The 23,853-nt window shown below is 39.5% G+C and overlaps 1 protein-coding gene across 1 annotated transcript in view; it reads right to left on the bottom strand.

The window, feature by feature from the left end:
• Positions 1 to 23,853, bottom strand: part of LOC121959628 (astrotactin-2-like) — a 353,725-nt gene that overhangs the window by 147,561 nt on the left and 182,311 nt on the right. The window contains exon 11 of the mRNA XM_042509044.1: positions 9,793 to 9,943. Coding sequence (XP_042364978.1) covers positions 9,793 to 9,943 — 151 coding nt within the window. The remainder of the gene's footprint in view (positions 1 to 9,792; positions 9,944 to 23,853) is intronic.

Raw genomic sequence — 23,853 nt, 5'->3', positions numbered from 1 at the left:
GCTATGTGTGGGGGGGCAAAAGATGACTTTGGGCTGTCTATGGAGATGGAGTTCCCCTTCCTCTACAAAAAGGCTAGGCGCAGGACCATCTACATTAAATCCTTTCTGCTGTGCATCCCTGCATCACCTGCCTATGCACATCTAAGACACAGACTCATTGTTTCCACTAAAGTAGGTGACTGAGCAAAATCGGGAGGCAAAAAAGTCAATCAGCTACTTGCCGAGAGGGATTTATGCACAATGTTGAGACAGTGATACAGCAATGTGAGCAAGGCACACTTTAACAGGGCTATTGTTGAGTCTGTTTTCAATTTAGTTATGAGACTGTGGATGATAAATGTGGGCAAACGCTTGCCTGAGTGTAATCGAAATTTAAAAGTACCTCATGTCTTAAAAAAAGGATGGCTCAATAGATGTTTAAAAAATTGAGATGAAAATGTTTATGATGTTTATAAAAAGATGTTAAAAGATGTTTTAAAAAAAGGATACAGATGTTTAAATATGTAAAAATAAATAGATGATAACATTTATAACTGTTACCCTTTTTTATGGCTGAGAGGAAAATATAGTATTGCAACAACAATAAAAGTTGGTGCATGAGGTAGGCTCACTTTCCAACATTTTGAAACCTTTGCCATAGAGTTTTTGGTTTTTTTTGGCAATTACTCAAAGTCCAAGAATTCCTTTTTGTGGTGGGAACCAGGGCGACGCTAGCTTCCTGGTCCACCTATCAAAAAATACTTTTAAACTTTACAACATTCTACATTGATCCCCCTTTACTTCCTGTTGCAATGTTTTAGAGTGTTTGTAAATAACATCAGCTGACAGGAAGTAAACATCACTCTTGGCAACGGTTGCTATGGAGAAGAGACTCTTTTGTCATTTTGTGTTCTATGAGCTCATAAAGGAATGGAAGCGTCTTTAATGTGTCATTCTAGAATTCTGGTGTGGCTATATAAACCTGGCCAGTCCAGCAGAGTGTCATTGGTCAACTACACAGGAGTGTTGTGGATTCCAGTCACGTCACATCTCGGTTTCTACTGAGAGAATCTACAGACCAGCGCCAAGTTTGCCATAGAAAACTTGAGTCTGTCACAGACAGTCACTTTCTGCCACAGACCAGTTCTTCTACGGACAAATACACAGCACAGCCATGAATCCCAAACAGCACAAAACCAACAAAGGGGGACGTCAGCGGGCCTTCAAAATGCCCTGAACAACTCTCAACAAGAGATCACCCGCCTGAAGGAAGAAGTCAACAGCTTGCTCAAGCAAATTGACAGAATACAGGCCGAAAAGGAGAAGATTTCCCAGAAAGTCCACAGCGACCAACAGGAAATGAACCGACTGAAGGAGTATCATCAGTCGAGGGAGTCGGAGATGGCGGCTGAAAACAGGAGACACCATCAGACCATCAAGAGGCAGGAGGTACAAATCTCCCACCTTAAGAAGAGTCTCCAAATCCAGGCAGAGCGGGTGACAACCAACGGGCCCTTGGACACAGAGGAGTTTTCGTACATGGCAAGAAGACTTGAGAAGGAGAAAGAAAAGGTCTTGGAGCTGCAGAGCAAAGAAGCTGAATTTATTCAGCGCGAGAAAGCTTCTCAAGAAAAAGTCAACAATCTTGAGGAGAAGGTCTCGGAGCTCATCGAGAAAGAAAAGACCTGGGCTATGACGGAGCAACAGATGCTGGATGAGAGCAACAAACTCAAGACGGAGATGGCCGAGAAGGAAAAGTGCTGGGAGGCCAAATTACAACAGGCCAAGGACGAAATGAGGGAACTGAAAGACAAGTTCCAGAAAGACCTTGCGGAGAAAGAACAATTCTGCAAGGCAATGATTGAACGAGAGAGGAGATGGAGAAGAAAGAACTGGAGAAGTTTAAAAAAGATCTGGCAGAGAAAGAGCAACGTTGGGCGACCAGAGAAAAAGAGGCGGAGGCGATATTTATTAAGATGGAGGAAGAGAAGACAGAGCTGGAGGAGCTCTGTCTGACAGTGAAGAAGAAGAGGAGAGGATGGTTTCGCAGGACGAACGAGGACCGAGAAAACACGTTGCAAGGAATGAAGGACAAACTGCGCCAGAAGAAAGAGAGGGTTGCCACAGACAAGAAGGGTTTCTTCAGCTGGTTCCAGAAGAAGAGCAGGGGTGACAACAACAGCATGGTGGCAGAGGAGGAGGTGGCTGGTTGTTCAACTCAGGTTTGACAACACTATCTCCCTCTTTCTGCCTCCTTCACCTCTCCACCCTCCCTCTTTGCCTCACTCCATCTCTCCATTTCCACCTCCACTTCTCCTGAATCTGTCCTTCTATCCATCCTCCCGCCCTCCCTCCCTCCCTCAACCATCTCTCCATTCCCATCTCCACCTCTCCTGAATTTGTCCTTCTACCCTCCCGCCCTCCCTCCTTTCCTCACCCCATCTCTCCATTCCCATCTCCACCTCTCCTAAATCTGTCCGTCTCTCTACCCTTCCTCCCTCATCCTCTCCCCCTTTCAGTGAATGAAGGGCGGCACAGTGGCTCGGTGATTAGCACTGCAGCCTCACAGCGACACTTCCACCTGTTTGTCTGTGTGGAGTTTGTATATTCTCCTTGTGTCCGTGTGGGTTTTCTCCTGGTGCTCAGGTTTCCTCCCACAATCCAAAGATATACACTATAGGCTAATTGAACACTCTAAATTGACCCCCAATTTTTTCCATTAATCAAAGGGTTTTCTCCCGGTGATCGGGTACCCTTCCAAAATCAAAATAATTACATTCGATAAAAAAATAAAATAAAAAATTCGACCCTATTTCTGCGTGTATCTGCCTCTGAATGTAACATTTACAGTTTAAATATATTTGTGGGACATCATGGTTTCTTAGGTATCTCATCTCATCTAATGTTTCTCTTTAAAGCTCCCATAATGTGCTCATTTTCAAGTCCATACTTGAACACTACTACAATATATTTGCTTTAATGTTCAAAAAACATTATTTCTTTCACATTCTCTCAATATATCTGTAATCAAACTCCTCCTGAAATACTCAGACACTGCAAAATATTCCAACAGGCAATACAAAGACACGCATGTAGAATGTTTTTACATTTAAGTTTCAGTATAATGAGTTTTTATATACAGGCCCAGAGTTGTGACATCATAAATTCACAGGACTCCTGATGGCTTATTTAGGGACACTGTTTTACTCTGTACTACTACTTTTTTGCATAGTAATACTTAATGTGTGTATTTCTCTGTGGATTGAGTGTTTTGATACTTGGACAGTATTTATACAGCACCTATACCTGTTATATATTAAATAAGACCAGGAAATCTGACTTTTTAGAAATTGGATCTTTACGTTATGGTTCAATCAACATGTACAGGGTTTCACAAAGGATTTGCAGATGTGTTTTCAATTCCCCTCCACAATCGAATTAATTACATTCGATAAAAAAAATCAAATAAAAATTCAAGCCTATTTCTCCATGTATCTGCCTCTGAATATAAGATTTACAGTTTAAATATACTTCTGTGATATTATGGTTTCTTAAGTACCTCAACTTATCTAATATTTCTCTTTAAAGGTCCCATAATGTGCTCATTTTAAATTTCATAATTGTATGTTGGGTTTCTACTACAATATATTTGCTAGGTCACAATTTTCCTATATAATTTAAAGGGGGTGTTTCACAAGTAATTCCTCAAACAATGGCAGGTGGATTGCATTCACACATAAGCATGATAATTTAACATTCATTCTTTGAAATATTTATGGCCATAAATGTCATTCCTCTTATAAGAGGGTTTTTTTTAGATATAATTTCTAAACTAATGCTTCTTCATAAATATCCAAACTCTTATTTAATTTTATGTGAGGACTCTAATGAATGTACTGATGAGGCCATTGATAGATTTCATCCAAAAACCTGTCAAGGTTTTCAAAGAGGTAATCTTATCATAAAGCTGTGTTCTGATCGCTCTCACTGATGCTCAGCGTTTCTTAAACCCCGATATAAAAGATTTTACTTGGTCGAACAAAAACTTGAGCTCTCGATCGAGAATTGACCTTTTTTTTTATTTCATCTTCTATACTTCATCTTGTTAAAGATGTCTCTCATTGTCTCATTGTCTCCCTTTTTTTTTTTTCTCAAACTTGGTAGCTCACAAAATACTCTAAAGTTAAGAGGCTACTGGAAATTCAACAATGCCCTTCTCAAAGACAGTCAATTTAATGACAGTGTTAAAAAGCTAGTTACTGAAATATTTCATGAGAAGACGAACTGCGAATATAAAAAGAAATAGGAGTAATTTAAGTTCATTATTAGAGCTGTTGCTATGAAGAGAAGCAAAGAGTTAAAAGCCCTCAAAAATCAAAACGAGTGTAGTTTAACGAACAGAATAAATGTCCTCTTATCTAAAATCCCTGAAGAGGAACTAGAATTGAAAGAGATTCAACTGAAAATAGATAAGATTCACTTGGATTTGGCTAAGGGTACATTTATAAGATCTAGAACTAAATGGCTACTTTTTTGCTCTTGAAAAAAATGGAAAAAAGAAAGTCTATAGCGGCTCTTAATATTAATGGAACTCATTGTACAAACCCCAAATTAATTTTCAGCTTTGTCTCCACGTTCAGCTATTGATGAGGACTTACAGACACTTTTTGAATCTGATCTGACAGTAAATGAGATTAAAATAGCTCTTTTCTCAATGAAAAAGGGAAATTCACCAGGTATTGATGGTCTTTTGGTTGAATTTTATGTTAATTTTTGGGACCTCATTCAAAGTCCTTTAACTTATATGTACAAGAAATGCATCAGTCAGGGAGAGATGATCTCAACTATGAAACAGGGTATTGTTTCTCTTATCCCAAAACCAGATAAAGATACTTTATTAATTGATAATTGGTGCCCCACTACTCTTCTAACAATTGATTATAAAATATTAGCCTTAGCCTATGCTAACAGACTGAAGACAGGCATTAACAATATTGTTGCTGAAACACATTGTGGATTTATAAAAGGCCATCATATTAGCAATAATATTGGAGTTTTTTCTTTCATTAATTGGCCTATAAAGATTCAATACATTCAAAAGCGTTCATTCTTATTTTCAGACTTTTATAAGGCCTTCGATACTATTCAACATATATTTCTTTCAGATTACCTTAATTGTGTTCGGTTTTTGGAAAGCCTTTATAGACACTATTAATATGTTTTAACAAAGCGGTTTTCAACGTGTGGGGCACGCCTCCCCTGGGGGGCGCCAGAGCACATCAAAGGGAGACACCTGAGAAAAATAAAAAAGAAAAATGAAAGTCTGGTTGCTAATGTTAGCTATGTGTGGGGGGCAAAAGATGACTTTGGGCTGTTTATGGAGATGGAGTTCCCTTCCTCTTTATAAAATTGAAATGAAAATGTTTATGATGTTTTTAAAAAGATGTTAAAAGATGTTTTAAAAAAGGATACAGATGTTTAAATATGTAAAAATAAATACATGATAACATTTATAACTGTAACCCTTTTTTTATGGCTGAGTGGAAAATATAGTATTGCAACAACAATAAAAGTTGGTGCATGAGGTAGGCTCACTTTCCCACATTTTGAAACCTTTGCCATAGAGTTTTTGGGTTTTTTTTTGGCAATTACTCAAAATCCAATAATTCCTTTTTGTGGTGGGAACCAGGGCGACGCTAGCTTCCTGGTCCGCCTATCAAAAAATACTTTTAAACTTTACAACGTTCTACATTGATCCTTTTTTACTTCCTGTTGCAATGTTTTGGAGTGTTTGTAAATAACATCAGCAGACAGGAAGTAAACATCATCACCATGGCAACGGTTGCTATGGAGAAGAGACTCTTTTGTCATTTTGTGTTCTATGAGCTCATAAAGGAATGGAAGCGTCTTTAATGTGTCATTCTAGAATTCTGGTGTGGCTATATAAAACCTGGCCAGTCCAGCAGAGTGTCATTGGTCAACTACACAGGAGTGTTGTGGATTCCAGTCACATCACATCTCGGTTTCTACTGAGAGAATCTACAGACCAGCGCCAAGTTTGCCATAGAAAACTTGAGTCTGTCACAGACAGTCACTTTCTGCCACAGACCAGTTCTTCTACGGACAAATACACAGCACAGCCATGAATCCCAAACAGCACAAAACCAACAAAGGGGGACGTCAGCGGGCCATTCAAAATGCCCTGAACAACTCTCAACAAGAGATCACCCGCCTGAAGGAAGAAGTCAACAGCTTGCTCAAGCAAATTGACAGAATACAGGCCGAAAAGGAGAAGATTTCCCAGAAAGTCCACAGCGACCAACAGGAAATGAACCGACTGAAGGAGTATCATCAGTCGAGGGAGTCGGAGATGGCGGCTGAAAACAGGAGACACCATCAGACCATCAAGAGGCAGGAGGTACAAATCTCCCACCTTAAGAAGAGTCTCCAAATCCAGGCAGAGCGGGTGACAACCAACGGGCCCTTGGACACAGAGGAGTTTTCGTACATGGCAAGAAGACTTGAGAAGGAGAAAGAAAAGGTCTTGGAGCTGCAGAGCAAAGAAGCTGAATTTATTCAGCGCGAGAAAGCTTCTCAAGAAAAAGTCAACAATCTTGAGGAGAAGGTCTCGGAGTCATCGAGAAAGAAAAGACCTGGGCTATGACGGAACAACAGATGCTGGATGAGAGCAACAAACTCAAGACGGAGATGGCCGAGAAGGAAAAGTGCTGGGAGGCCAAATTACAACAGGCCAAGGACGAAATGAGGGAACTGAAAGACAAGTTCCAGAAAGACCTTGCGGAGAAAGAACAATTCTGCAAGGCAATGATTGAACGGAGAGAGGAGATGGAGAAGAAAGAACTGGAGAAGTTTAAAAAAGATCTGGCAGAGAAAGAGCAACGTTGGGCGACCAGAGAAAAAGAGGCGGAGGCGATATTTATTAAGATGGAGGAAGAGAAGACAGAGCTTGAGGAGCTCTGTCTGACAGTGAAGAAGAAGAGGCGAGGATGGTTTCGCAGGACGAACGAGGACCGAGAAACAACGTTGCAGGGAATGAAGGACAAACTGCGCCAGAAGAAAGAGAGGGTTGCCACAGACAAGAAGGGTTTCTTCAGCTGGTTCCAGAAGAAGAGCAGGGGTGACAACAACAGCATGGTGGCAGAGGAGGAGGTGGCTGGTTGTTCAACTCAGGTTTGACAACACTATCTCCCTCTTTCTGCCTCCTTCACCTCTCCACCCTCCCTCTTTGCCTCACTCCATCTCTCCCATTTCCACCTCCACTTCTCCTGAATCTGTCCTTCTATCCATCCTCCCGCCCTCCCTCCCTCCCTCAACCATCTCTCCATTCCCATCTCCACCTCTCCTGAATTTGTCCTTCTACCCTCCCGCCCTCCCTCCTTTCCTCACCCCATCTCTCCATTCCCATCTCCACCTCTCCTAAATCTGTCCGTCTCTCTACCCTTCCTCCCTCATCCTCTCCCCCCTTTCAGTGAATGAAGGGCGGCACAGTGGCTCGGTGATTAGCACTGCAGCCTCACAGCGACACTTCCACCTGTTCGTCTGTGTGGAGTTTGTATATTCTCCTTGTGTCCGTGTGGGTTTTCTCCTGGTGCTCAGGTTTCCTCCCACAATCCAAAGATATACACTATAGGCTAATTGAACACTCTAAATTGACCCCCAATTTTTTCCATTAATCAAAGGGTTTTCTCCCGGTGATCGGGTACCCTCCCAAAATCAAAATAATTACATTCGATAAAAAAAAATAAAATAAAAAATTCGACCCTATTTCTGCATGTATCTGCCTCTGAATGTAACATTTACAGTTTAAATATATTTGTGGGACATCATGGTTTCTTAGGTATCTCATCTCATCTAATGTTTCTCTTTAAAGCTCCCATAATGTGCTCATTTTCAAGTTCATACTTGTATGTTGGGGATACAACATACCTGCAATCACCCTCCTCCTGAAATACACAGACACTACAAAATATTCCAAAAGAAAATACAAAGAACCCATGTAGAATGTTTATGTTTAAGTTTTAATATAATAAGTTTTTATACATTGGTCCAGAGAACTCCTGATGTCCTATTTAGAGACACTGTTTTACTGTGTACTACTACTTTATTGCATACTAATATTTGATGTGTCTATTTCCCTGTGGATTGAGTGTTTTGATACTTTGAAAGTATTTATACAGCACCTGTACCTACTTTATATTAAATAAGACATACAAAAAGACTTCTCACACACTGTCTGCTAAAAAGTCTTCACTGACTGGTCAGTGTGCCCAGGCTTTCGATATCCGCGCTCTCTGCACTGCCACTGAATCCTGGAAATGATGATAATGGCACGGTAGCAGCACCTTTTACTATTATATTGTGACATCGCAAATTCATGAAAATCATGACAGCTGGTTTGAGTCACAATTTCTGACTTAAGACTGTGTGCATTTTCTCCGAGGAGTAAGCATTTTGATACTTTCATAGAATTTACTGTATATATATCACACATATCTGCTTCATGTTAAAAAAAAAATATTGAAATCTGACTTTTTACAATATGGGACCTTTCAGTTATGATTCAAACAATATATAGCTTCACATGGGATGTTCTTTTTTGTAATCATTTATTATTTAAGATGTAAGTAGTCTATAATGTAGATGTTCCAACTCTTTCACTGTAACATATATTTGTAGTAGAGACTTTATACATTATACCCTTGATACCAGCAAGTTTACAAAGTGAAGGTTGTGCCTCCATGGGGGGTGGGGTGGGGTAGGGTGGGGGTGGGGGGCCAAGGGGGCACCAGAGCGCTTCAGGAGGGTCAGACAAAAAAAAAAAAAAAAAATCCTGAGAAAAAGAAAATAATGTGTCACTTAACAGTAACAACATTTATTGTTGGAAACTGTTTTTGTGGCTGAGTGCAACATATAGTTTAGCAACAACAACTCTCCCTCAATTAGAAAACCCCTGTTCTAAAGAAAAAAAGAGACTTGGGTTGTTGTTTTTTTGTTACAAGAGACTTCTTAGTTAAAAGCCAGCAATTTGATGTCTTGTAGTCTTATCTTCACGTCGTCTGTTTAAAGTCCTGTCTAGACAACAAGCATCTCTGGTGTGTTTCTCACTTGATTATCTAAAAGTGCAAAATATTTTTTTGTTGAAAAAAAAAAAGAATCATCTGAGAGAATTGTGATTTCAGTTCACAGGGAGAGACATCATGATTCACATTTTAGCAAGAATCATGCAGCCTTAACTCCCAATATGCCGAAACCTATGGGAACTTTTAGGTGCACAATTAGGGCTACAAAACGGGACAAGCTTGAATGCTAGCATGCCCTGACAGTGCATCTGTAGCTCCTGTGTGCGACTTTGACTCTAGTCTGCTGCCACTGAAAACAGTTGACAACACCCGCTGAGCTCTGCTAGCTAGTTAGCTACAGCTCAGTGCGAGTTTGGCTGACAGCAGACTGATGGATGAAAAGCGCAAGTACTAGGCCTTTTATCAGTAGGTGTATAACTGGCAAGCACATCTCTGTCGCACACATTCATACAGCGGTCACACACACACAGCCCCTTACTCCCAATAGCAATGCATTTACTGAACACGTAATTATACCTCAAAACCAACCATTTAATAACTGGCAAACAAACCTTTTTATAAACCCTGTCCATAACAGATATATTTAATTATCCTTGAATAAAGCCCAGGTAAAACCATAAAGATTAATATGTTTTACCACATGCAGAACAACATGTTCATGTCAGCATGCCAATAAGGCAGTAAAAAAATAGTACATGGCATATGTACTTACCATGCAGCCGGTTGACTCCAACTGTCTATCAGTCACACATTTGAAGTTCTTCTTGCAACCACCATTGTCTTTGGAGCAGTCACGGACAGGCCCAAAAGATGCCAGTAGATCCTCTACTGTCTCAAAGTAAGTGGACATCATGGCCTCTTCCCTGGAATGGAAGACAAAAAAATTTAAAAACAAAACTTTCCATATGTTCTGTAGTGTAAATGGGGACACTAGTACACGCGATGACAAGTGAAAAGAATTGCCTTAGCGGCTGAACATCCCTCACCACCTGGAAAGCAGTCTCTCATAAACTTGCTGTTTTTAGTGCAATTAAGAAGCTATTCATACTCCCATAGTGTGACAAATCATGATGTGTTGGTGGCCTTTACCCTTCCACCTGCAGTTAATGACTTGTAAAGTTTATAACTCCTGTTTTATTTCTCATAAAATGCTAATTCAGTTTAATGGCTGAAATACTAACAGAATGAAGAAAATAACAGAGCTGTTATTTAATACAAAATGTAATTTATTCTCGACATGTCAGGTTTCCTCTGCGGGCTTTAGCTTCGTTTGTGACTGGCAGTACAAAGGTGAACCCAATCCAACAGTAGCTTAAAAATGGTGCACCCTAGGGCTTGACTTGTGCTGTACCAGGCTTATAGCATTTCTAAAACAGCTGTTTTAAAAGTTTCACAGGAGTGATGCATGCAGTGGTTCGTGCTGGTTAATGATGGGTCATGTCTCGGACTAATCAGTGCATTGGCATTAATTGGACATGTTTGTCACGGTGTGTTGACAGAGAGCCAAGGGAATCATCACTCTGCATTGATAAACTCTCAGGACTCATCCAAGGCCAAGGGATCCAGGCCCGCCCTAACTGGCACTGTTGAAGGAGACAGCAGAAGAACAAAAAAGGAAAAGCATTGCAAATGCATGCCTTCACACTCAAAAATAAATTGTAGCAATTAGAGGTAAATAGTAATTTCTTGATTTCTAGTTTATTTGACTCAATGCATTTAATTTGTTTTTTGATTTATAGGATAGCATTATAATGACATTTTTCATCTGTGGAACTACAGCACTAGACTGCTAGATGGGCCTGTATTTTATCAGATCTGCACAATAACAAAACTTTATTCAAATTACATTTATTGTTCATTTATAAAGAAACTGATTCATAACAAGACAAAGAGTCTACAGGCATGGTACAGGGGAGCTTTAAACTAAATGTTAATGTCAACATACTAACATGCTCACAATGACAATGCCAACATGTTGATGTTTAATATGTTTATCATGTTCACCATCTTAGATCAGTGTGTTAGAATGCTTACAGATTGCTAATTAGCACTTAACACAAGTCATGGCTGATGCTAATGGAAATATGCACTCATTACCAATGTCATCACTCTATTAAACAGACATTAGTATTTGTTTTCATTGGTATGTAAAAAAATATATTGGTTAGAAGGCTCCTGCTACACCGACTAGTATATTTAGAATGAAATAATCACATCATCAAATGGCTAGCTGGCCAAACTTGATGTTTCTTTACATTTCAATGACGTGGTTGTTGCGTGATTAAGTACAGACACAAAAAATATTTGGTTATGGTTGGGAAAAGATCAGATTTGGCTTAAAACACCCACTTGTGGCACAAACAACCCTGGAAACACAATGATGACTCGCTAAAGACCACCTATGTTTCGGAGAAAGGAACACAGCTGGAAATGCCACAATGTGTCCCTGAAAAAAACATTTTGGGAAATTAATGTCACTGGAAATACAGGGTACAAACACTGCTGGAAACAGAATGACGACTTGCTAGCAACCACCCATGTTTGGGGGTACAAGCAGCCAGAAATATTTCAATGCGTCACAAAAAAAAAAAAAAAAAAACACATTCAAGGATACAGACGCAGTGGCGCAGTTAAAAAACTCCAATGTCGGCGTGCATGGTGGCTTAGTGGATGGAGTGGGCGACCCGTTTACCAAGGCTGTGTCCTCACTGCAGCGGCTGCAGGTTCGATGCTAGCCTCGGCTTTTTGCTGCCTGTCAACCTACCTCTCCTCCCTCTCTCTCCCCCTTTCACATTTGAGCTGTCCTATGGAATGAAGGCAAAAAAAGCTCTCCAAAAAAATAATCTGTAAAAAAAAAAAAAAAAAAAAAAAAAAACCCTCTCCCATGTTGGGGGGGACAAATGCTGTTGGAAACACCACTTACCCAATTTCTTGCTAATGATTTTTTTTTTTTTGGTCTTAAACAGTGGTCTGCTTGGATTGCTTAGTTTTTTGACAATATGTCAGGCTTCTAACTAAAACCCCGTTCAAAAATACATTGACTCAAAGTCAATGTATTTTTTGAGGGGACGAGGGAACCTAAGGTGCTAAAGCACTAATTAATTTCCGGGCTGTAGGACTCATTACTGGGGCCCTCGGTGTAGCAGGGGCCTTCTAACCTAAAATTATAACACTGATAACAACTATTAACATCGATTTAATAAGGTGATAACATTCAAACAGGGTGGAATATCATCAGTTTTACAAGTATTTAGTAATAAACCAAAGCATTGAACACATCGTCATTCTGACCTGGAGATGGCACTAGATGAAAAATCAGGAGAGTTATTACAGTTATTACAATTCATCCCAGAAGGAGCATGAATGTTTGTGCCGAATTACATGGCAATCCATCCAATAGATAGTGGGGCATTTCACCTAAAACTACAAATGTCAACCTCATAGGTAGGCACTATAAGGTTTGGACAAGTTTTGACAAAGTAAGCAAGCTTCATCCTCTGGGGATCATGTCAATTCCAAGCAGGATTAAGTCTGGTTAGAGATTCTTTGATCTGTGCACTATGCGTACGTGTATGTATATGTGTATGTGTGTATATGTGTATGTGTGTTTGTGTGTTTGTGTGTTTGTGTGTGTGTGTGTGTGTGTGTGTGTGTGTGAGTCAGTCACTCTGCCAGTGCCAGGGCTTCTTCTCTTTGAAAGCAAAAAAATCATTACAAACAATGGTGGAATCTATCATTTCCTAAATGCTGGATTTTTGTGCTTTCTTCTGAGAAATGTCAGCTTCACCAGTGCCATATAGCTCAGCTGCTGTGATCTCTTCAGCATGCTCAGCCATGCCCATACACCGAGCTCTGCATGCCTGCTGTCAAGAGTGAACGAAGGGGTAAGCAACCCCTGTGTTTTTCTTTGCAGAGAAACAAAAGCCCCGTCTCTCGCAATGGGACCGCAGGGACCACAATGTGTTGTGATGGTGACTCGACTCTGCAAACAACAACACGATCTTGAATGATGGGTAGACAGATGCCCTGCTGAGCGAGTATGTATTGCATTGTCACTGTCACTGTTACTGTGTGTCTCCATCTATGTGTACTTGGCTACTTTTGTGGCCACAGAAATCAGTAATACACATAAATGTTGTGGTTAATTTGATAAAAATGTTTTTAAAAAGTAACCTCTCTTCAAAATAGATATAAGCCATTTCAAAGGTCCATATCTTGCAAAGTTTCTTCAATGAGCAAAGGCAGCAGAACAAACTCTTAATAACTCAGTATTCACTGTCGAACATTTTTGTGAAAAGAATTGTATGGCGACCTTGTCATTGGCTTTAGGCAAAGATGAAAGACAAAGCATTAAAATGTATCAAAAAGGCAGCAATGCTCTGTGCACGGCATTGACAAAAAAACCTTCAAAATTCATATCATATTAATATAAGCAAGGATATATTGCGGGTAGATGTGGGCAGACACCTGCCTCCCTTTTCAATTACAAAATCCTATCTTTTTTGTTTTTTTTCTTTTTCATAGTGTCTGCCCAAGTGTGATCAGCATTCAGAATGCTGTTTAACACCTCACACTGTTTTCAGCCAGGGATTTTTTTTATTTTAAACATTTGGTTTTCATGTTAGATTTATGGCACATCAGCCCATAAATGGCACATCTTCCTTGTGTGAGCGGTGAGGTGTTACTGCTCACTGACAGCACATAGGAACTGTCCCCTTCGCAAAATAAAACCTTTGCTGACATAGTGCTGTGCTGATGGGAAATCACTCACTGTCACACACTCTGAATATCTATATAAAAAAAAAATGTCTACCGAAGAACCCATCAGTACAAATGTGGATATTGTTCCATTTGATGAATGGAGTCAGGAGTTGTTTCTTTTCTTGTTTGTTTTTTTCATCTATGGTAGCCGTTAATTTGTGCATTGCACCTTATTAACTATGCCTTTTGTCCATTTGATTTGAGCATTCATTGAGATGTGGACATGAATGGCATCATTAAACAGGAGGAATTATTTCTCTAAATATTTTTGTCTGTTGACCACAAGAGGGAGCATGGAATATTAGCAATATTTACAATTGCATTATTTCAATCATTTCAGATAACAGGCCCTATGTGTAAACAATACTATTGTTTATAGATGTGATTAACTATACTACTTACAGATGTGATTAAATATCAAGGTGCAAGCTGGAGGTGTTTTTACAAATATAAATCCACCGTGGCAACAGAATTCATAATAGAAGGAGCCATAATTGACCTTGTTTACAGTTCGAGGTGTCCTGTCAACAGTTTTGTAGATGTGTCTTTTATAATGGTAGTCTATGGGGAAAATGCTTTTTGATAATTAAAGATAATTAAAGGGTCACCTTCTGTTTGCAGCAGAAATGCTCAAAACTGGCGAAATGGTTATGGCATATCCATTATGCAATAATAGTAATGTCATTCTTAAGTTCCAAGTCCTTAAGGGCAATGCACAAATACAACTCTTCAGAAGCACATTGTTTTTTGGCAATATATTACAGTTCACTGTTTTGCCGGCCACATGAGCAGCTCTGCTGTAGTCAAGCATGCGTTTCTTGAGGCCAAATAAAAAGGCATTTGTAAACAGGGTGGGAAATTAACCTTTTGGTCAACCAGTCAGAGTTGCTGGAGGATATCTCATATTCATGTATTTAATTATATTCATTCTGTCTTGTTTGGATCTGCATTTCTAGGATAGCCACAGGATATGTGAACTGAACTCTCTAAACACATAAAACGAGACTTCCTCAAGTTCACATCTGTTTATTCTTCTATATTTACTTTGATAATAAGTAGAGTTATTGTTGCAGCTATAGGACCTATCAAAGCAACCGTGTAACTTTAGCTATAATATTTTTCAGCGAAGAAAAATTCTGATGAGACATAGGTCAAAATTAAAGTTTATATACAATAATTACACCTCCTGTTAATGGGTTTCACAAAATCAAAAAGGATTAGCTGAAAATAAATTATTTTGGGCCATAGTTGGATCAGAGAAGTCCAGCAACTTCAACCTCCTCCTGGAGAATCACCAAGTGCTTCCAGGAAAGCTGACAGATTAGGTCATTATAGGTCTACCTCAAGGTCTGGGCCTCTGTTGCTGATCACCTCTAAAAGAGACAGACCAAGGGTTTGTTTTTAATACTGCAGAATCCTGAACCAAGTTAATGGTCTCAATATGGGAAAATAGGGGCCTAAAACAAAGGTCTTTTTTGGGTTTTGAGCTTTTAGCCATGTCATGCATAGTGAGGCCAGCCACCTTGTGGAGAACCCAACTTCTTATATTGCCAATCTAACTCCTTTGCTCACAAACCAATGCTCAGGTGTGGTTCAGGGGGCATAGCCTATGAGCTCACACTTGGGGAGATTGATGTGACACATTGTCACTCTCAGCTGCAAACTCTGTGATGCACATGAGACATTATAGACCTATGAAGCTAAAAAGTAAACATCATGTGAGTACAACGGAAATTACGCACCCTTATCACTGAACCAGACAATCTCAAGACCTGAGCTGCTCATTGATGAATATTAAAAACAGCACAGGGTTCACTCATGTCAGAGTCCGTTGCTCCCAATCAATTGACTTAATGCAAAAAGGGAAACACATTCCCTGGTGCATTGGAACCAAATGATAATCTCCTTGGTCCAAACAAGCTGGCAACTGTTCCAGAGCCAAAGACCCTACAAGGCCTGGGGTGCAACAGATATTGTTACTGAGGACAAGTCCAAGTTCCCACTTTTCAGAAAATTGCCTGATTTGGTGCTTGAAGTTGAGAAGTACAAACAAATGCAGTTGTGCTCACCTCTATGCACCGCCCTGCCCTTTGGAACCAAACACCTTAACAGACAGTGGACTCTCCTACTCAGGAATTGTCCAAAGCGAGATATGCCAGGCAATTGTAGGACTACTGAAAAATCACCAGCTGGCTCTTCAAGGCTGGGACTTTCCCCCGGTGGATGAGAGGGTCACCATCATGTGACAGCATAATGCAAAGAAAAATCTACCACTGTTTGTATACATATAGTTGTTTTTGGTTGCTGGCCAACAATGCCTGGGTCACAGTAAAATCACACAGCTACAAACACTATGTCCCCCAAATCCATTCTGCAATTTCTGCATCATGTTTGATATCAGAACACCTGGTTTAAACAGTGACCTAGGATCAAGTACGTTGTGATGTGATGAGTCACGGATAATCAGAAGACTCTTGATTAGACCCATTATCTACTTGGGTTGATCTGTCATTACTGTATATATTCTAACACAATGTGTAGTATTTGTGTGGTAATCTCCATAGCATCTGTTTAAAATACAGTTCTGTAAAGACTTGCCATTTCTCAGACTGATACTAATCAACTAGACCCAATACCCCTCGAGTGTCTTTAGAGGGCACTTCACATTAAGGGGGGAGGGTAAGGTATCAATAAGAAGCTAAACTGTGAGATGCAGTCTACACACTGACACAGAAAGCATCAGTCACACTGAATATTTAAAGATACTTTAATTGTTCAGCTGCTGAATTGCTGTTTATGGATGTGTACTGTTCAATAGTAAATGTATAGCATCCCTAACACAATCAGCACTCGCTATAAGGTAGATGGGGCATATATGTGATTAAAAGGCAATTCACATAAATTCAGCTCAGGCAAAGTGATGCTTCCCTTTAATTGACTGCACTTACTGTGATTTTAGAGCCACTGTCAAAGAAAGGTAGTATTAGGAAAGTGTGGCTGTAGGTTTATGTGCCTGGGGTAGCAATAGAGAACTTAAATTTGTATGATGTTTGCTTCATTATCCGGCACACGTGCTTCTGATTAGGGCTGGTGGAAAATTAAAAGTCAGCACTGGTATGAGCGCACTGTTGAAAGGTTTTTATTGTCATCTTTCCTTATGCATGGGCTGGTTCTGAATGTCACATACTACAGTGATCCCTCCACACAGTTGCACAAATGTAAGCAGAATGGATAGGGCAAGGGATCAGGTTATAATTGAGACTTACTATTTATGTTAAAAAAACAATTCTGTTTGAGGATCCCAAACCTCCTTGCTATGGTCTGGTAACTGCCTCTACATTGCCCTTTTGCTGGTGCAATCACAAAGGAATATTGTGCTGTTGTTGCACTATACCAAAATCTTAAAAAGTTCATTCTCTGTCTCGGTCCCCCATGTCTTATTCTTCTCTTTATTTGGCAACTCAATTTTTTCTGAATTAGACAGGCAACACATGGCATTCTGTGCATCAGTTCTTTCTGGCAGGCACTCAAAGCACTGACAAATGACTCCTTAATTCAGAGGAAAACAGAGGGTGGGGAAGGTGAGGCAGACAAAAATAATGGGCTGCCTCAGCTCATTCTCTGTCTCGGTCCCCCATGTCTTATTCTTCTCTTTATTTGGCAACTCAATTTTTTCTGAATTAGACAGGCAACACATGGCATTCTGTGCATCAGTTCTTTCTGGCAGGCACTCAAAGCACTGACAAATGACTCCTTAATTCAGAGGAAAACAGAGGGTGGGGAAGGTGAGGCAGACAAAAATAATGGGCTGCCTCAGCTGTGAGTTGCATGCTAACAGGCTCTCCTTTTGGATAGAGGGAATAGTGAGTCGAAAATGAAAAAACAATCAATTCCAAGATCCCTGTTGCAAGACAGTCCAGAAGGAGGAAAATTGCTAAAACAAATGCTGAAGAAAATAAAAAATAGGGCTATTACAACATATTAAATGATGGCACAGAGTGCTGAGAGTATTCAGCGAAGTCTGCCCCTCATTGTTTAATCAACACAAGCTTGAGAACTGATCCACAAAGGTGTATAGAAGGGCCAAGAACTTTATTCTGTTGGATACAGAAATTATTTGTTACAGAAATCAACAGCAAACTTATGCCCTGACAATGTTTCCTTTTCCAAATCATTAGCTAATCAAGATCATCTCTTTTGGCACCGTGACTGTGTTGGTTGACCCAGAAGAACATCGGCTGCATCTAAACACTGACTAATGTACTTGTTATTAATCTCCCTCTCTGCCTCTTGCTTTTCCAGATGATGAATGACCAGGCGACGATGCCCAAACTTAGAGCGCTGCTCCAGCATGATTACAGAGCCCGTTATTGGTCTGCCCCTGCACTTGATTAATGCTCTTGCTCCAGCTCCCCACAAATATGCTGACTCTCATCAAGCACTTTCGTCACAGAATAGAGTGCATTTTCTTTAAGCTTGCTGTAATCACTAAGGAAAAATCTAGTAGCTGAAAAAAGGCAGGTGACTCTAAGCGATAAAATAAGAACTGATACATCGATTCTTTGACCTGTAAAACATATTTTGATGTAGATATGAGTAAGACGAAGGGGATTTATGCACTTAATGTTTTTTCTTGTGTCAACTCTTGCAGTTGCACTGGATTATTGGCAGTGGCACATTTTGATGGTTCACTTGGTCATAGTGAGTGAGGTCGTAAATCACCAGTGTGTAGTGTCAGCAGCCACTGAAGGTTATTAACAGTTCCTTATTGACAAAAATACTAGGCTTGGAGCACAGTCTAGTGTGTCTGAATATCACACACTGTGATATTTATGACATGTTTGTCAACAGATTGGCTTTGGTTCAATAATAAGCAGCAGGAACGCAATGCTAATAGAAGATTTCAATCACTGCTAATGGGACAGTGAGTAAGAGAACTAATTATTCAAATATAAAATTGATGGTTGGGAAAAGACTAAACAGTTGCACTTTACATTACAGCTCTGTAGTAACACGGTAGCAGTGGGGTAATATTTTGTTAATAATGAGATTATGAAAGTAATAGCATGTAATTACCAATTAAAAAAAACATGAAATTCAGCAACTTTGCAGCACCGATTTATGGTTATCACACAGAAACATTTCCAGGTAACAGGCCACAACATTAAACATATATGTTTTTTTACAATATTACTATGAAACAAAAGGGACTGCTTGGGACATGGGGTAGGATGATTGCATTATCATACGGTAATTACCAGTTTCAACTTCCAAGAATTTTCCTGTGATTTTTAAGGTGTTATAGTTGGCGGTAATACTGTGAGAACATAAACCTCCATTACCTTATTTTATTTTTAGCAGGTTACAATATTGTTACCAAAATATAACTTTTCAATTCCTAAATAGTTTTGATTCATTAGTATTTTCAAATGTGTTTCCCCATTATTACCAGCAGCCATTATTAGTCATTTTCCCCTTGTGAGTCTGTGTGTCTGTGTGTGTGTGTGTGTGTGTGTGTGTGTGTGTGTGTGTGTGTGTCTCATGATGGCAAAATGTGATCAAGGTGCCACCAGTTGTAGCAGGAACCACCACGTATGTCATTTTGAGTATTTTGCCAAATGTCTTTATGTCTGTATGTTTGTCTGTTGACATATTTTGGCAATGCATAACGTCACAACTGTGCAAGATAAAATCACAAAATGCTACGGGGTAGTTTAAATCACACTGAAAGGTAAGTTTGAATATAGGTGTGGTCTGAGGGGCCAGCAATAAGAGGAGCCACTGGCCTCCCACTCCTGGCCAATATTTGCCTTTAATCGCACATTGCTGCACCATGGCTGGAGTGATCCCTAGTGATCTCTAGTCACCCTTCGTTTTTGGCCCCTGATCACCCTGCTACATGAATTTCAGTCTAATACTACCCAGACATTCCCACTGCTATTACGACAGTATTGCTTAATTATTACCAATATGTTAATGATTAATGATTATCCCATCATTGCCACGTTGTTACTGAGCTGGAATGTAAAGTGTTACAAACTAAATACATTCAGTATTGACCAACGATCAATCTCTTTACTTATCTTGTTGACAGAAAAGGAAACTTTTTTTTCATCTAGCACAAGTACAAGGTAAACTTGGATTGTGCGCATCATAATAATGGCTTGGAGGTATAGCAAAAGCTCTGTGTTTCTTGACACAACTGAGAAAAAGAAGCTCAGCCTGAATTCCAACACTGATGTTGTTATTGATCTGTTAACCAGGCCAAACACCGAACACAGCAAAACAGGGCAACATACTTTATGTTTTGCATCCTGTTCAGGGTTCTGCTGTTAAAGGAAAAGCTTATAAAGTATGTGAATGTTTACTTTGAACAAAAGGTACTGTACTGCCAAGGCAAGCACAGTATTAACTGGAGGTTAATTCACAAATGTCAGGCTATTTATGTGTGCTTGGCTCCGTAACCTTGCATTCACTTATCAAAGAACAGCAAAGAAACAAATGTAATAATTTAAAACTGTCCATATACTGACAAATGAGTGATGCCAGATTCCTATGTACAGAGTTTATGGACTGAATGTCTCATTTCGTAAATAATCCCTTTTATACAAGCAATAATAAACTGGAGCTAAGAGCTGAACTCTGCAAAAGCAGAAGCTCAGCTTTTATTATTATGAGCAATTTTATCCCTTTTATGTTTTAAAAACACCTTACAGTATAGTATGGGCATTTACCAGAATAAATCTTCCCCTACAGTGCCTGGCTTTAAATGTCAAGGACTGTACTAGTGAAGTCACTGAAGAGCAAATAAAATGGGAATAAAGTGAGCAAATCTTGAGATACAGCTCCGCGGCTTTATAATTGGTTGTGCATTTTAAGTACTGTTTTATAGGTAAATAGTTGAACAAGCTATTTTGGTAACCTTTTCGTCAAACAGGTTAATACAGTGTGTCAAGAGAACATACCAATAAGGTATGTAGTTAGAGTGAAATCAGGGAGGCATCTTGTTCTATTTCACACAGGTTTTACACTCTAATAAGCTGTGTGCACTCACCCCTGTGGAGAAGGGCACAGAAATTTGCATGCACTGGTTAAACCAATCAGGATAAATGCATCACACAGCATCCTGTATTTTAAATGTATCCAAAACCACAACTCCTTTTCTCTCAGGAAATAAAAGACCAACCAGGTAAAAAAACGAAAGATTGACTTTGGTCAAGGTTGGCCTTCGTTATCTGAGGCAACACTGACAAATTTACGTAACCATGAAAAATAAAAATTCTTGATATGAATGTTGTGTTTCACGGTTGCAGTTTAAAAAAAAGTTTTTTTAAAAAAAAGAAAGCAAAACGAATTGGAGAGGAGAAAATCATTCACAATGAAAATACAAAAAGCAAAGTCTTTGGATTCATCCAGTGAATAACCAAAAGTTATTTTTCAATGCTTCTAGCACCACAAATACTAAAATTCCATTTAGCTCCACCAGGCAAAAAAAAGCTGAGCTTAACAGCAAGGCTAGATACAACTACAGAAAGCTGGAGAAATCGCTTTTTGTGTGTGATTTTGGTCAAATAAAGTCTTTTCATTTCTTTGACAGTATGTCATGTACCTGATAATATAGAAACAGCCGCACATTCTGAGTGCGCATTTCTAACTCAAGCTTCTTTAAAAGGCTTATCAAAGAAGCCTAACTGATGTGAGGTCGGTTGACACTGATAACAAAGAGACCAAATATTTCCAGTTAAAAGCTATGCTCCGTTACACTGACACTCACCTTGACACCCACTTTCCAGTGAGACGAAATGGCAGAAGTGAAACTGGGGTTACGTCTTTTAAATGCCACAGTGACAGTGCATTTCTCCACTTCCCCGGATCAACATGTCTATCATGACTGACTGATTACATCAATGCCTGCATAAACACTCTGGGAAAGTGCATCAGCCAGAAACTTCATAAAGTCCCACGGGACACTGTTCCACAAAAATGCTTTGGATAATGAGTTGTCTGCATTATTCATGATGAGCTGACAGATCCTCGTATGTTACAGGAACTGATCATTAAGCAAATACACATCATTAACTTATTATTCCAATTAAAGGGGGCTTTTAAATCAGTCATATGATGTGTGTTTCCACCTTCACGTTTTCAAAGTTCAGTTATTTCCTGGTGCAATGCCATTTAAGAATGAATAATATCTACGCACTTCAACTCAAACAGGCAGACAAGAAAGATGGTTTGGTTTCTATCTATTACAATGGTTAATATGTAATATGTCATGTTGCTATGAAATGTCAGACATAATATCTCACTTTAAGTTACCGTTACTAAATAAGATGCCAATATCTTAATGGAGCTCATACATCGAGGCATGAGTGCATTCTAAAAAGACAGTCGGTGTAATTCCAGGCAGTGACAACAGGAGACATGCTCGCCACTTTGATCAAGTCTCATTCTTCCACTGATGAATGGCTTAACTTGCTGTAACCCAAATGGAGCTCCTCTGCTGCAGAGTAAACAAAAACTAAGCTTGCCTTCTACTCCAGTGCTCAATTTGCACCTGCGTTTGTGATGTAACGCGGTGAGGTCTATTCATCACACAATAATGATGGCACTTGAGTGATAGTCAAGAAAAAAGGAAATGCACAAAGGGAATAATTGCTGTAGCATAATTGCTTTGCCTTGGAGCTAAACGGAGAGACTGTAATTTTTTTTTGTCATAAGTATTCTGAATCCGATCAAATCGGCATATAGCAGATGTATGGCTGTAAACTGTTGTTGCTCTGAAACATGTCCTCATTTTTTAGCTCGCCATCACTGATCACAACCCTCTTTCAAAGTAAGTGACATACCTTGGCTAATTAATTGAGAGCCGTGCTGCAATCCCATTTGCGTCAGAGTAAGCAGATGTGTACAATTGCCTCGGGAGTTCTGTGCTCCTGAGGCAATTTAATAAAGCGTCTGAAAAGTTTGGATGGTGGTTAAAAAATTTGAAACAACAACTTATATGATACATGTTAGACATAAATATTCGGCATCCAGTGATTACTGCGTTTTAGGCTTTCTGAATTCCAAATGAGTTTATTGAATTTCTGGTGTCAAAAATCGAGATTAAGTGCAGAGAAGATTCTGAGAAATGTAGTCAGTTAAGGTGAGCATCTTCTGCACAAATGTGTTTTAATATATTCTCAGTCCAGAGCTACTTTTAGCAGTTTATGAGCAGTATAATGGCGCCCCGTGACATGCAGGGATGATTAACAACTTAGTGTTAAAATGCTGTCCACGGTGTGAAAGTCGTTATCTGAGGACAAGGTCAGCCATATCATCAACCTCTGTTGGGTCAGTGTGGGTGCTCACAGTCTAGCTCAGCTCCAATCATGCAACAGGTACATTCAAACATACCTTGTCAGGGTATAAAAACGACCTCAGCTATGTTAAGCACATTTCCCCTATTAGCTGTCTGAACCGATGATGGCATTAGTATCTAAAACGAGGCACCTCAAAGTCCTGAACAAGATCTGTGCATTCTCAGTTGCTGGTTTCTGTGTCAGTGATGTGAGAGGGCAACCGCTAATATCAAACAGCTACTTGATCATAAAAAAAAAAAGATTCAGGATCTTGTATTTTCATAAAGAAGTATTTCACCAATATAAACAATGTCCTTACATGAAACTAGGCTGACTCTACAGCAGAAAGGTGCAAATACTTTTGAAACTGGTGCTACAAGATCAGAGGAAACTGAGAAAGAGGATGCTTTTGCTTAAGGTGTAGAAAATTACCAAAACTACCAAAATGCTTCACTCTTACTGGTGGGTGACGTAATTTGGACTTGTCCATGCAAAACAATGGCAGTCGGCCGAATCTCATATTTCAGTTCAACAGTAAGCTAAAACATGTTTCTGAAAACATCTGGGCCTATTTTTTATCTTATTTTTTGATCAGAGCTGCTTAGTTTTACTGTTTGATCAGCCTCCATTTTCACTGTGCGGTGTGGCACCCGCTTCCTGTTGACAAA

The sequence above is a fragment of the Plectropomus leopardus genome, chromosome 20, assembly GCF_008729295.1.
Source record: "Plectropomus leopardus isolate mb chromosome 20, YSFRI_Pleo_2.0, whole genome shotgun sequence".
Taxonomy (NCBI): domain Eukaryota; kingdom Metazoa; phylum Chordata; class Actinopteri; order Perciformes; family Serranidae; genus Plectropomus; species Plectropomus leopardus.
This window is presented reverse-complemented; position numbering and strand designations above follow the sequence as displayed.